This window comes from Mastigoproctus giganteus, chromosome 11, assembly GCF_048544385.1.
Source record: "Mastigoproctus giganteus isolate SK-2022 chromosome 11, ASM4854438v1, whole genome shotgun sequence".
Lineage (NCBI taxonomy): Eukaryota > Metazoa > Arthropoda > Arachnida > Uropygi > Thelyphonidae > Mastigoproctus > Mastigoproctus giganteus.
The window spans coordinates 91,046,220-91,061,272 of NC_143585.1; the positions used below are offsets into that span (position 1 = coordinate 91,046,220).

The 15,053-nt window shown below is 37.0% G+C and overlaps 1 protein-coding gene across 1 annotated transcript in view; it reads left to right on the forward strand.

Annotated features, from left to right (window-relative positions):
* Positions 1-15,053, forward strand: part of LOC150078253 (exonuclease 3'-5' domain-containing protein 2-like) — a 163,514-nt gene that overhangs the window by 15,829 nt on the left and 132,632 nt on the right. Inside the window, exon 2 of the mRNA XM_090384514.1 lies at positions 4,474-4,616. Coding sequence (XP_090240640.1) covers positions 4,474-4,616 — 143 coding nt within the window. The remainder of the gene's footprint in view (positions 1-4,473; positions 4,617-15,053) is intronic.

Sequence of the window (15,053 nt, forward strand, 5' to 3'; positions counted from 1 at the left end):
TTAGAAGGGCCTTATTGTCCTTAACTGTGGCTTCATCAATCTGAATAGAAAAAAATTTCTCGTTTTTAGTTTGCCAATTAGTTGTTCTTCAATGTTAACTGAAATCTCATCGATTTGTCTTCAAATTAAATCTTTGTTCAATAGCAATTCTGTTAAAATACCGGAAGGATTTTGATGCATCACTGTTGAAATTACAGTCTATTGCAGGTCATATAACAGTTTCAGAAACTGCATGAGCATTACTGTACCTGTTTTTGCAATTATTTCTGCAATTTTATAAGACACAATCTGTTTTTTGTTTGTATGTTCTTTTTAAATAAGGAAGTAACAGTGTTATGTTGCTCAAAATTTCATTTTTAAATATTTGATATGTTTACCAATTTTATCAGGATGTTTTCCTTTTTTAAGTGATCTAAAAGTCTTGATGGTTTCATAGCCTCATTTGAAAAAGAACTATTACACATAAGCCACATCAACTCTCTTGAGTCGAATGGGCTTTCAATAAAACCATAAACTACATATTCATCCAGATACTGTCGACACTTTCTTTCCAGCACTTGACATGATTGATATTGGGTTGAATAACTACAAAGTATTAAATATTAAAATATAAACTATTTTTATTTGACTCTCATAGCCCATTTCACTCACAAAAGTACTGTGGATCAAAAATAAACTTCCACAAGGAAATAATAAATCAATGCTAATTGTCGCTTAGCAAGTAGAAACAGTAGACTGAAACATTTCTCCATCTCATCTATGCCTCATATATTGACCAATGAAACAAAAAAAATAAATAAATAAACTATGCTGCTACCAAGGTCTCAGAAAGGCGCAACCGCCAAGGATTGTGACTGTACCGTAACTAGAAAAGGTGAACCACAATGCAAAGTTTAGCGTAGACCCCCCCCGAAAAATAGGTGCAATAGTTATACTATACTATACTCAATATTACTGACCCCGATAAATAGGCCTATATTTGTTTTTGGCCCCTGTAGTCACAAATCCTTAAAGAGTGCCCTGGAAGCAGCAGCTTTATTTATGTTTCGGGCAGGAGGACAGTGGGCCCCCTTTCGGTCGTGGTCCCAATGCACCAGTTTGGCTGCATTGGCATAGTTATGCCACTGGATTGCGAAGACATTATTTTTGAAAGCACTTAGGCATTTAATGCCTATGAATTGCAAAGGTGGTTGAATTAAATCATGTCCACTATCTTCGTTTTATCAATTTCTCTCACTCCTAACATAATATACTTATGTTTAAAATCGGTTGTCTCAGGGGAAAAGAAAACCCAATGAGAAAAATTAAATATTAAGGAATAAGATGTCGGGTGGGGTTGAACTTTAGAGGACCACAAACCCATGATTTTTTTCGCCCCATTCGGTGAGATATTGCCCCCGTTGAGAATCCCCGCTCTAGAAGGAAAAGTCAGACAAATGCTAAATTTTCATTGCATGTTGTGTTGGCCCTAGTGGAAACTTTAGGCCCAGTTTCATAGCTCCCTTCCCCAACTCCCCTATAGAAACATTGCAATAAATATAAAATGGCAGTGCTGATCCTTTTCAAAATTTCGACACCTTTGAACTGTCTGATGTTGTGGAAGTGGATAGTTTTAATAAATTTAATGAAGGGCTAAACAAATTATTAGAAAGATAGACTGATGTTTTGCGATTTTCTTGGCTGATGCTGTATAAGCATGTTTCCTTGTATAATTTTTCTACTACCAATACTAACCAGTATATATCATTGTATTTTCCGAGTTCCCAAGGACTTATTTTATAGATTGTTGGATAATCATTGATGTATTTTTATAACTTGACTTTAGACTTGGCACTTTGTCCTTAGTTAACAGAGGTGCTGAGAAACTTTAAACCTTCAAAGCTTGTTAGATTTAATTGTGGATATAAACTTTAATGGCTTAGTGCCTGGTATCCTATAACCTGTAATTGGGTATTCTGGTGATTTTTCTATTCCTCTTCACACATACTCGGTTAATGGAGTAAAAAGTTACCCCAATTATACCTTAAAAATCATCAAGAAAAATAATTCAAAATTTCACACTTTTGGATGTCATCTTTATTTTCAATCTTTTCTGAAAACAACTGTGAAAAATCCATATTTTTATATTAAAAACATGTACAGTATTTTAAATTATTTTTCAAAATAAAACCCCCTGCAGCATTTATGCATTTTTTTTTTATATTCTCTTATTCAAATATTATCTCCATTATTGCGTTCAAGTGAAATTTCAATCAAAAAACCTGCATGTCTCAGCAATTGGATATTAGTAAGATTCTTCCATGATGTAAATCCAAAGAGACTTGATGAGCTATGTGCTGATTTTAAAGTCACATTCTTATGCACATTCACTGAATTATGACCACCTACCTAATATCGTGTTGGGCCACCATTCACACATAACAGCTGCTATTTGTGTAGGCATTGACTCCACCAGACATCTGTACAGATCTGCATCGCCTGCAAGGCTTTTCAGTGTCAGAATAAATGATGGTTGGATGTCCATATGTCTAACTTCCCATTACAAAATATCCCAGAGGTGCTGAATTGGATTGAGGTCAGTCAAGTTTGGAGTCAATCAAGATGGGTGATATATTCGCTGTGTTTCTAGAACTACTTTTGCATAGTGTGGGCCCGATGACTCAGCGCATTATTGTCTTGGAAGATTCTGTCTGGGAAAAAATGCAGCATGTACATGGTCTCCTAAGAGCTGCCAGTAGACCTCACCAGTGAAATGTTGATCCATGCACGCCAAGGAACCTAGTTCTTGACAGCAAAATATGCCCCATATTAAGCAACAACCACCACCTGCCTGGATAATGGACACAAGCACAATGGACTCATGTTTCTTTTACTGCACATGGTGTGCAGTTAATCTGATCAGCACACTTGTTTCCAGCCCTCCAGTGTCCAACCAGCATGTTGTTGACACCATAGTGTTTGCTGCTGACAATGATCAGCAATGAGTAGAAGGCATCCCTTGGGTTCTACTGTGGAATCCTATACGTTTGAGTGTGTGGCATATCATTTGGAATGTTCTTTTTTTTTGATTTTGATTTGGTAGTTGTTGGCGCATCGGCTTCTATGGCCATATTGCACCTCCCAAGGTTTTTGCAGTACTTTGATCCAAGCCCGAGGCGGGAATCGAACCCGCGACCTTTGGGTTGCCGGGCAGGTACTTTACCCACTCGGCTAGCCCGGTCGGCTGGAATGTTCTTGCATTCGCTATATTGTATTACAATGTCAGCTATCACACAGTGACCTGCTGTTGAACCTGTACAACACATGTACCCTTTGCTCACCACGAACATCCACCTTGCATAATTATTTACTGTTCTGTCAGTAGGAGATGGTTTGACCTGTTCAACATCATTCTTTGTACACCTTAACTGCAGTGGGTCGTGAGCAACCAACAAGACATGCTGTTTCCAATACGGAAGCACCTGACTCTCGAGCTCCCACAATCATGCCCTTTTGAAACTCCATGATATACTATATCATATAATTGCTACTTTATCACTTTGACTTAGATACAAAGATCATAACCAGATGCAAATTACCACTGTTCTAGTGGTATGTTTGGCTTTTTGTACTCAAAGTTATGCAGCATAGTCTATTATGTATGGGGTGGTCATAATTCAGTGATCACTGATTGTAATTATTGAGACTAGGCTTAATTTGGTGCTGCATTTTTACTTTTTGCATAACTAACAAAGATTTTTGGAATTTAATGGAAAAATCAGACCTTTTTGTTGAAAGGTATTGAGAGTTTCCACTGTGTGGGCCAAGTAGAAGAGCACAAAATTTCTGAAGGTCATGTTTCAATTTTTGATTCTGTGATGACAATAAATGGAGTTTGCCAATTTCATCCTTGCATAAGGAGGCATTAATTTAAATTGAAACAAAATGGTTGTAGGAAAGATGTGCAAAAATTTGCTTTCAGCCTGTGAGTATAACAACTTGATATATTTCAATTGGGTATATATTGATTTATTAAATCATTAAATTGATTTATTAAATCAATATATACCCAAATATAATGAAAATCTTTTTTTTTTGGCTGATTCTGTATAAACTTGCTTTCTCATATCATTTGTGAATACTAAACATTAATCCTGTTGTACTTAAGCCATCAGCAGATTATTATTATTATTATTGCATATTTATTTATTAATATATGTGATTGTATCATTTGGTAGATATAATACATGATGATCCCCAACTGTGATTAGTTTGGTACTGCTTTCAAAAAAAGATAGTTATTCCTAATTTTTTTTTTGTAATTGAATAAGTGTTAATTTTTTCCTGCTTAGTGTAATGCAGCAATGCATGTACCACATAGGTTAGGAGCTGCTGATGCGATGAATACAGCAACTGTAACTTTAATAATAAAATAATCACATAATAGAAATAAACTTTATAAATAGCAAAAACTGATTGTATTTTGATTTGTAGCACTTGTGTATAAACTTCATAAATGCCGTACATATGATGTGAAAGCAGTGAATAGTCCATCACCCCAATTACATCTCTGCAGTAATGTTTCTGATTGGAAAGCTGTGGAAGATAAATTTTTGGCATGCTGCAAGAAAGAAAAGGTAAATGGCAATGTGGTAGCATTGTATAGTAGACATAACAAAAGATAACTTTTTTTTTTTTTTTTTTTTATGTTTTTAATTTGCAGACTGAGTCTGTAAAATATTAAAATTATATAAGACAATGATCTCAATGTCTTATACAAAAGTTGCATAAGACATTGAGATATATAAATTAGAATAATGTGTGTTTATTCTGTTCTTGAACTGATCAGAACACTGTGCTATTATAACTTAGCCCATTAAGAGTCAGTCCAGAATTACGGCTCAGTTGGGAGGGTAAACGAGTAGAGCAATTCCCTCCCCTCTTTTTTTTTTTTTTTTCTCAACAGAATGTTTTACTTAAAGCTTTTTTAATGACTCCAACATTATGATTAAAATAGTGTAATAGCATTATTATGCTATTTTTAAAAGGTTACAAAACCAAATTATATAGTATTATACAGGGTAGTTATAAAATCCTTGTGCAACTTTAAACTTTGGATGTACAGATGATAGAAGCATACCGTAAATGGCATATAAAAGGTGAATTCTTAAAGTTTTATGTATTTAGTGATGTTAATTTTGGGTTAATTAATTTTTATTTCTTTTCAGATCCTTCAACTGATTGAAAATGCTGACGGCAGAAGCAAAGGTCAACTGTGTATTATGGCTTGCAGAATTGAAGTCCATAACAGCTGTGAAAAGAAGATTCACTGCTCATTACAGACAAGATGCATGACATGAGCTCAGTTAACAGTTGGATGAAAAAGTTTTGAGAAACTGGTTCTGTGGATTACAAACCACGATCTATGACTTAGCAAAGAGACTGTGGCCGTAGTCCGGGAAGCATTTGAAAGGAGTCCACACAAGTTGGTGTGGCGTGCATTTGCTGAACTAAACATTCTACAATTGACACTGCACAAAATTCTAAGAGTGAAACTGCATGAACATGCTTATGAGATTCAGGTAGTTCAAATGTTACAGGAAGAAGAATACCAAGCGAGATTGGATTTCTGTCAGCAGATGAAATCAAAAATGGACAAGTCCAATGACTTTCTTGAAGAGTTGACGCTTTCTGATGAGGCTACTTTCCACATTAATGGCAAAGTCAACCACCACAATAGCCGTATTTGCAGAAAAGAGAAACCTCGAGAAGTCTAGCAACATGAGAGACGTCCAAAAATCAATGTCTGGTGCACTCTCAGGAAATCATGCATTATCAGTCCTTTCTTTTTTAAAAAAGCAACAGTCAGTGGTGAATGTTATCTTAAAATGTTGCTGAATTCCCCCATCCTTTAACTATGGCAGTTAAATCTTTCTGACAGCACCTTTCAGCAAGTCTGTGCACCCTGCCACTCTGCTACGAATGTGCGACAGTTTTTGAATTATGTCTTTCCAGACAGGTGGATCGATAGAGCTGGACAAATTTCTTGACCACTTCGTTCGTCTGATCTGACTCCACACTAGACTACTTTTTATGGGGGTCATGTTAAAACCATTGTGTAACTCAACAAAACAATGTTCTTTGGATGAACTTAAGGTCAGGATCACAAATGCAATTCATGAAATTACTGAGCTAAGGAATGTTTTCAACAAGTTGGAAAATTTGTTTGAAAAATGTGTCACAAATGATGGCAGTTATGTTGAAGGTTAAAAAATCAAACTGTATTGCTTTCTAACTTTAAGATTTCAGCTTTTCTATGCCATTTACACATCCAAATGTGTACATCCAAAGTTTTTAAAGTTTAAAGTTGCACAAGGACACTATAACCACCCTGTATTTCAGCAGATTTTCATTTCCTTTGTCTGAGTCAAAGGAGATCCTGTGGCATTGTTTATTTTAAAATAAGAGAATAAAATGTGTACTTTAATTTGACTTCCATTGATAACATTCAAAGAAAAGATTTTACATTTAAGAGGAAGAAATTAGCATGTAGTTAAATGAATAAAGGATTCTATTATTTTATTTTGTTAGCATACTGTCTGCAATGGAAATTTGTATGAAAATGGAACTTAAAAATACAAAATGGAAATTTAAAATATATCACAATGAAAATCAGTGAAAGATGTTAGCATTCTCAGACACATGAAATGGCTAAATACTTAGTCATCAGTACTCTGATCCAAGACTGTATTAAACATTATTTTAAACATTGAATCACAATCACTTGGTCTGAGTGGTTAAGTTACAGTGATTTGATAATAGTGGTCAAGTGCAGTAGCACTTTCATTTGAGTTGACTGTGGTTCAGGTCATGTCACCGCTAAATACAATTGATTGCATTCATTGACAAAACGATTAGTAATAAACTCCTCTGACTTAGTGTTCTGCTGTAGTATAAATAGAATTTTGTCAACCGGGCTAGCCGGGTGGGTAAAGTGCCTGCCTGCCTGGCAAACCAAAGGTTGTGGTTCAATGTTTGTATTGCTGCATTTTTTGTATAAAAGAAATATAAACTGAGTAAGAGACTTTTCTTTCTCTTGCTTTTCTTGAGTGGGGTAAAGGAGTTGTCTGGTGCTGCTTCCTGGAAGAATTGAGAATCAAAACAGATTGTTGACAGACATTTAGTAGCAGATAATAAAGAAAAATACCAATTATGAATTCAATTTTTAATTGAATTCAGAAAATGTGGGAATAGTATTAGCAGAATGCAAGGAAGCAACCTTTTATTAAAAAAAAAAAAATTACCCAGTTCCTTTGTCCACTCCTAATAATGACCAATCTTTCAAATTTATTTTAACTTCCTACTTTCATTTTAACATAACTGTCTACCAAAGTAGTTAAATTAATTAAATTGGCATCGTTTTGGTTATATCTCATATTGTGAATGCCTTCACAACGAGTTGCCATATTCTGTGAGATATAACCAAAACGATGCCAATTTAATTAATTAATTCAATTAATTTAACTACTTTTAGCATTAGCATTAGTAGAGGCATATGATGCAAGAAAGCAAGCTTATTCAGCATCAGCCAAAAAAAAAAAAAAAAAAAACACACACCACTCCCATTTCACCCCTCCGTTCGTTCGAAATACCTGTCCAGTTGAGCTTTAAATTTGTTTAGGCTATCAACTTCAACAACAAGTGATGGAAATCGGTTCCACCAACCAACCACCCGCTGGCCAAAGGCAAATTTCCGCACATCTATCCGACATCCGTCCTTCCTCAATTTGAATTTATGCCCTCTGAGGTGATTATTCTGAGCAAGATGAAGAATCCCATTGGCATTGAGCATGCTCAAACCATTCAAAGCCTTATACACCTCTATCAGATCACCTCGCCGGTGCCTAGTCTCCAGACTCTGTAATTTGCAAAACTTAAGCCTTTCTTCGTAAGAGCAACCCTTTGTTCCATTCACTAATCTTGTTGCCCTTCTCTGTACCCGTTCCAGCAGCTCTACATCCTTCATGAAATGAGGCCTCCAGACCTGTATACAGTACTCAAGATGTGGCCTAACCATTGCCTTATACAAGGGAATAATCACCTCCTTATCCCTGCTAGAAAAATTCCTGTATATCATTGACAAGACACCATGAGCTACTCCTGCAGCTCGTCTGCACTGCTCAGAGAACTTCATATCTGCCTGCACAATTACCCCCAGGTCCTTTTCATTCTCCACCACTGTCAGTGTAGTACCGCAGAGTTGATACGTTGCTCTGGGGTTACTGTTTCCCATATGTAGTACTTTACATTTGTCAATGTTAAACTTCATTTGCCACCTCTCAGCCCATCTGTTCAACCTTTCCAGATCCTGTTGCAGCAGCATAGCGTCAGTAGTGTCCTTAACAACCCTGCCAACCTTTGTATCATCTGCAAACTTGGACATTAAACTTGATATCCCATCATCAATATCATTCATAAACACCGAAAACAACAACGGACCCAACACTGAACCCTGAGGAACTCCACTAATAACATTAGTCCACGTTGAGCAGTGTCCATTGATTACCACTCTGTCTTCTGCCACTCAACCATCCCCTTATCCATAGCAGCAATTTGCCTCCAATGCCACACTGCTCCAATTTGTGCAGCAGTCTTCCATGTGCAACAGTATCAAAAGCCTTTCTAAGATCCAAATATATAATATCAAAGTTATTCCCTGCATCCAGTTCTTTTGTGACTACATCATAGTATCCAATCAAATTGGTCAGGCAAGACCTGCCCTTAACAAAACCATGCTGCGTCTGAGCTATAACTGAATTCTTGTCTAGATGATCCTGCAGTGCCTCTTTAACCAGTGCCTCCATTAATTTACCTGGAACAGAAGTTAAACTAACAGGTCTATAATTACTTGTGTCAGCCTTTGATCCTCCTTTGTGAATTGGGGTTACATTTGCACATCTCCAGTCTATGGGTACCTCCCCTGAGTCCAAAGAAGCTCTCATAATTATGGCTAGGGGTTTGCTTACTTCCTTTGCTGCCTCCTTTAATATAACTGGATAGATCCCATCCACCCCAGGTGCCTTTTTTATGTTTATCCTCAACAATCTCTCCTCCACTTTCTTCTCAGTTATTACAAAATCATCCAGCTCACTGCCAATGTTTACTTTACCTACATCATTCTCCTTCCTGAATAACTCCTCATGCGTGAATGTAGATGCAAAATACTCGTTTAGATTGTTAGCCACCTGAGCAGGATCCTCAACTGTTGAACCATCAATATCCAGTGGACCAATCTGATTCATCCCTTTCCTTCTTGAGTTTAAATATGTAAAGAACTCTTTTCTGTTTTTCTTTGCATCCTTTGCCAAGGATTTTTCGTAGTCTGCCTTTGCCTGCCTAATCTCCTTTGTGACTTGGTTACAGACCAACTTATATCTATCATAGGCTTCCATGTCACCCATTAATTTGTATGTATCCCATGCATTTTTCTTCTCTGCCACCTGTCTCATTAGTTCATCTGACAACCATTTAGGCCTAAACCTTGAACAATATTTCTTAGTTGGTATGTAAAGCCTGGTAGCCTCCAAGATTAGTTCCTTGAATGCTTCCCATTTTGAGTTTGCTGTTGGTAACATCATCAGTTGGTCCCACTGTATAGAATTTAAATACTGTCTCAGACCATCATAGTCGCCTTTACGAAAACAAAAACCCTTCCCTTTACCTCTGATGGTAGTTACCTCCTTGAGTAAATCCCACTTCAACACACTGTGATCACTGCCACCTAGTGGTTCATTTATCTGCAGATTCTTAATGCATGAAGAATCACTACTGATAATCAGATCAAGAGTATTGCTCCCTCTTGTTGCCTCACGAACATGCTGATGTAGAAAACAATCATCCAATAAATCCACAAAAGCCTTGCTAGTGTGCGAGTGACCAACTCACAAATTCCAGTCAATATCTGGGAAATTAAAATCCCCCATTATAAGACTCTCTGATTTACTGGCCCACTCTATTTCCCTGTACAATATCTTATTATACTCATCAGAGTCATTAGGTCTATAGCACACTCCTACTCGCAATTTTGATTCCCCTATGCTTATGTCACACCAAACTGACTCGACACTGCCCTGTCCATCGATGTTGACTGGCTTCACTTCCTTGGACTTTATGTGTTTCTTAACTAATAGCATAACCCCTCCTCTCCTCCTGTCCTGTCTATCCTTTCTATACACATTGTATTCCCCAAATTCCAGTTCCGCATTACTTATATCTGTGTGACACCACGTCTCTGATATCCCAACAATATCTGCCTTTGATGTTTTGAGCAATACCTCAAATTTATTTACCAAACTCCTAGCATTGGTGTACATGCAGGTATACATGCACCTGTTTCTATTCTTAGCTACCCTAACACAACCCATGTGTTTACTTGTACCGCAATGGCTCCCAGCAGTCTCTGAAATATCCTGAATCTTGTTTTTCAGGCTTCTGCTCATTTCAATAGAAACAGTGCAAGAATCACTTCCACCTCTGCCAGTGGCCACTGTTAATCTATTAGTCCTTGTATCCCCCCCCCAACTAGCAGTTTTCCGACCCACCTAACACTGCCTCGACAGCATCAGCAAAAATTCTTGCACCCTTTCTATTTAAGTGTATCCCATCCCTGTAGAAGCAATCTCTCCTGTTAACAAGTACAGTCCAGGCTGAAAAAAATTCTACCCCTCGAGCCTTGCACAATCCCTCCAGGGCCGAATTGATCGACAAGGCTCTCATCATATACTCCCTCCTATCGTGTCTGGGCAGAATTGCAGACACTTTCAAATTCAACCCTAATTCATGGCTTTTTTTCAACAGTGTCCTGTACTTGCTAAGTAATTCCGCCGGTCTCCTACTCTTAATGTCATTAGTGCCAACGTGTACAACTATATCACCTTTTGTGCCCTTAAAAGATGATATCCGCTCTACAACGTCATCAACCTTTGCCCCTGGCAGACATACCCTGGTCCTATTCCACCTATCCTTTTTACAAAGCATGTTCCCCGTTTCCCTGACAATAGAGTCACCAACAACTACTAGTTCCTGTGGGACCAGCGCATTCTGCCTAGGGGGCTGCCTCTGTGTTGCCTAATGACCAAGTGCAAGCTCTGGCGTTGATGTGGGCAGCTGAGAGCTTGATGGGCCCCTCAATTTATTTCCTTCGAGGGCATCCACCCTGTCCTTCAAACTCTCATAAAGGCCCATAACAACGCTGAGTTGTCGCCTGATTTCCTTGCACTCCTTACATCGGGCACACACAAAGACATCCCCCTTGGCAGCATCCATGTCCCGTACCCGACTGCTCCGCAAACATCAAGCAAACAGTGCATTTTAAAAGACTGTGATTCAGAGGGCAACTGCCCCCCTCAGTTCTCCCCTGAACCACAGCACTCCCATTAGCTTGAGCCTTTTGCTTTGCTGCTCTGGTCAGAGTCATGATTCCGATTTAATTCAATAAAATTTCAAAACAAAAATTAAATCCTTAAGTTATATCCAAAAACAGTTATGTTATTTTTTATTTTTATTATTTTTTTTTTCGGTATCTAGTGTTTTCTACAAGTTCCCTTTTATAGAACTTCCGTATCACGTGTACCACTATAGTTATGTATTAATTATTTGTTACGATTAAGTTGTTATAAATATATAGAGTTAAAAATACAATTTAATCGACAATAAAGTTTATCAAGATTAATAGATTTACTGATTAATTGACAATATTATATTATATTGTCAATTTAATTGTATTCTATTGGCACTATACTACACTAAGCTTATGCTATCATGTAAAAATGGCGGGAATTCTCGAACGGTACTTCTACGGACTCGTAAGTATTGATTAGCTTCCAAATCTCGCTATCTCAATTTAGAATATACTAAGGATCCTCAGTAGGTCTATAATCTACTTATAGAAGATAATTTGATATAACAATTGGTTAATAAATCGACTAAATTTGGTTAAAAAAAAGACTTCTCGTTCAATTTGTAACACGTGGATTTGATACCGTTACCGATACTAAGTAATACCTACAAAATCTCTGTCTAAGTTAAACTTTAAACTAAGTATCGTAACTAGGAATATAAAGCTACTCTAGAAAATAAGTTAATATGACAATTTATGCTAATAAATCAGAAAATAAATCAGGAAAAACTTCTCTGTTCCAAGAGCTTCAAGGAGCTTCGTCCGCACAGGATAACCTCGTACCCAGACTCACCCAGACTACTTTGGTAGATAGCTATGTTAAAATGATGCATTTGCACTAATATTAGTCATTCTACCTCGTAGCAGTGAGGCCTTTGCCCTTAAATACTTTATAGTCTTCCTACTTTCAGAACACTAGTTTACATTATCTTGTATTACTGTAATTTCAATTTGATTATGGAAATTGTTATAATTCATAAAATTTCCATATGACTCATAGTCAATGCCTTTATGCTAAAGCTCCAGAGCAGTGATTCTTAACTTTTTTTTTTTTTTTTTTTGAATAGTCACCTACATTCCAGTTTTGCCATAGCATCTTCTTTATTCTGTAATTTTGTTCTAGCATCTTCCTTATCCTTGTCTAAATTTGTAAATGCATTAGTAGAGGCATATGATGCAAGAAAGCAAGCTTATGCAGCATCAGCCAAAAAAACCTCAATCAGATCACCTCACAGGTGCCTAGTCTCCAGACACTGTAATCTGCAAAATTAAGCCTTTCTTTGTAAGAGCAACCCTTTGTTCCATTCACTAATCTTGTTGGCCTTCTCTGTACTCGTTCCAACAGCTCCACATCCTTCTTAAAATGAGGCCTCTAGACCTGTATACAGTACTCAAGGTGTGGCCTGACCATTGCCTCATACAAGGGGATAATCACCTGCTTATCTCTGTTAGAAAAATTCCTGTATATCATTGACAAGACACCATGAGCTACTCTTGCAGACCTTCGGCACTGCTCAGAAAACTTCATATCTGCCTACACAATTACCCCCAGGTCCTTTTCATTCTCTACCATTGTCAGTGTAGTACCACAGAGTTGATATGTTACTCTGAGGTTACTGCTTCCCATATGTAGCATTTTACATTTGTCAATGTTAAACTTCATTTGCCACCTCTCAGCCCATCTGCTCAACTTTTCTAGATCCTGTCGCAGCAGTGTACTGTCATTAGTGTCCTTAACAACCCTGCCAACCTTCATATCGTCTGCAAACTTGGATATTAAGCCTGATATACCAACACCAATATCATTTATAAATACAGAAAACAACAATGGACCCAACACTGAACCCTGAGGAACTCCACTAATAACATTAGTCCACGAAGAGCAGTTTCCATTGATTACCACTCTGTCTTCTTCCACTCAACCATCCCTTTATCCATAGCAGCAATTTTCCTGCAATGCCACACTGCTCCAATTTGTGCAGCAGTTTTCCATGTGCAACAGTATCAAAAGCCTTTCTAAGATCCAAATATATGATATCAAAGTTATTCCTTGCATCCAGTTCCTTTGTGACCACATCATAGTATTCAATCAAATTGGTCAGCCAAGACTTTCCCTTTAACAAAACTGTGCTGTGTCCGAGCAATAGCTGAAGTCTTGTCTAGATGATCCTGCAGTGCTTCTTTAACCATTGCCTCCATTAATTTTCCTGGAACAGAAGTTAAACTAACAGGTCTATAATTACTTATGTTGCCTTTTGATCCTCCTTTGTGAATTGGGGTAACATTTGCACATCTCCAGTCCATGGGTACCTCTCCTGAGTCCAGGGAAGCTCTCATAATTATGGCTAAGGGTTTGCTTACTTCCTTTGCTGTCTCCTTTAATATAACTGAATAGATCCCATCCACCCTAGGTGCCTTTTTTTATGTTTATCTTCAATAATTTCTCCTCCGCTTTCCTCGCAGTTATTACAAAATCATCTAACTCGCTGCCAGAGTTTAACTCACCTCTGGCATTCCCCTCCCTGAATAATCCCTCAGGGGTGAATGTAGATGCAAAATACTCATTTAGTTTGTTAGCCACCTGAGCAGGATCATCAACAGTGAAACTGTTGATGATCCTGCTCAGGTGGCTAACAAATCACAAAGTGAAATCATCAAATGAAATACATTATCAAAAAATCCAATTTTCAAAAGACATGAATGTTTAGAACTACATCCTGCCCATTACAACTTTAAAAAGAACAGTTGAAAATTTCTCAAAAAAAAAAAAAAAATATATATATATAATAAAAATTGCTTATAAAAACATACAACAGATAACTAATTATTAAGAAATAATAAAGAATAAACTAATCATACTTACTTTGTAGCAAAATACATTCCAAATGATTACTGTAATAATATTAATGATTAATGACAAATTTATAATTTACAAAAAATATTCTTGTTGACACTGACTGGACAGAAAAATTAAAAATTTTTTTAACAGTAAAATAAAGTCTACCTATATATATATATAAAACAAATAAAATAGGAAGAGAAGGAAAATACTAAAACAAGTAAAACGGTATGTTTCTTTGCAAGTTTATGGTTTCCATAAATAGACTAGAGTGAAAGGGAGAAAATTTTTCAGAAGTGAAAAATTTGGAATGCCAGCGAGATGATAACCCCTTGACTGGCAAAAGCTCTAATAACATTTAGAGAGAGTAAATTGAAAAAAAAAAGAATGGTTGCCTAATGAAGAATAAATGAACAGAACTGAAACTTTCCCTGGTAAGAGCACCCTTTGTTCCTCTCACTAATCTCACAGCTCTTTTCTATATCCATTCCAGTAGATCCATATCCATCCTAAAATGAGGCTTTCACATGTATATGCAGTACTTAAAGTTATGGCCCAACCATTGCCTTATACTACAGGATAATTACCTGCTTATCCTTGCTAGCAAAATTCCTGTATATCACTGATAAAACTTCCTGAGCTGTCTGCCCTGCTCAGACGGCATCATATCTGACTGCACAATTATCCGAAGGTCTCTGTGTTCTCCACTACCTTCAGTGTGGTACCACACAGTTGGTATGTTATTCTGAGATCACTGCTATCCATATGCAGTATCTT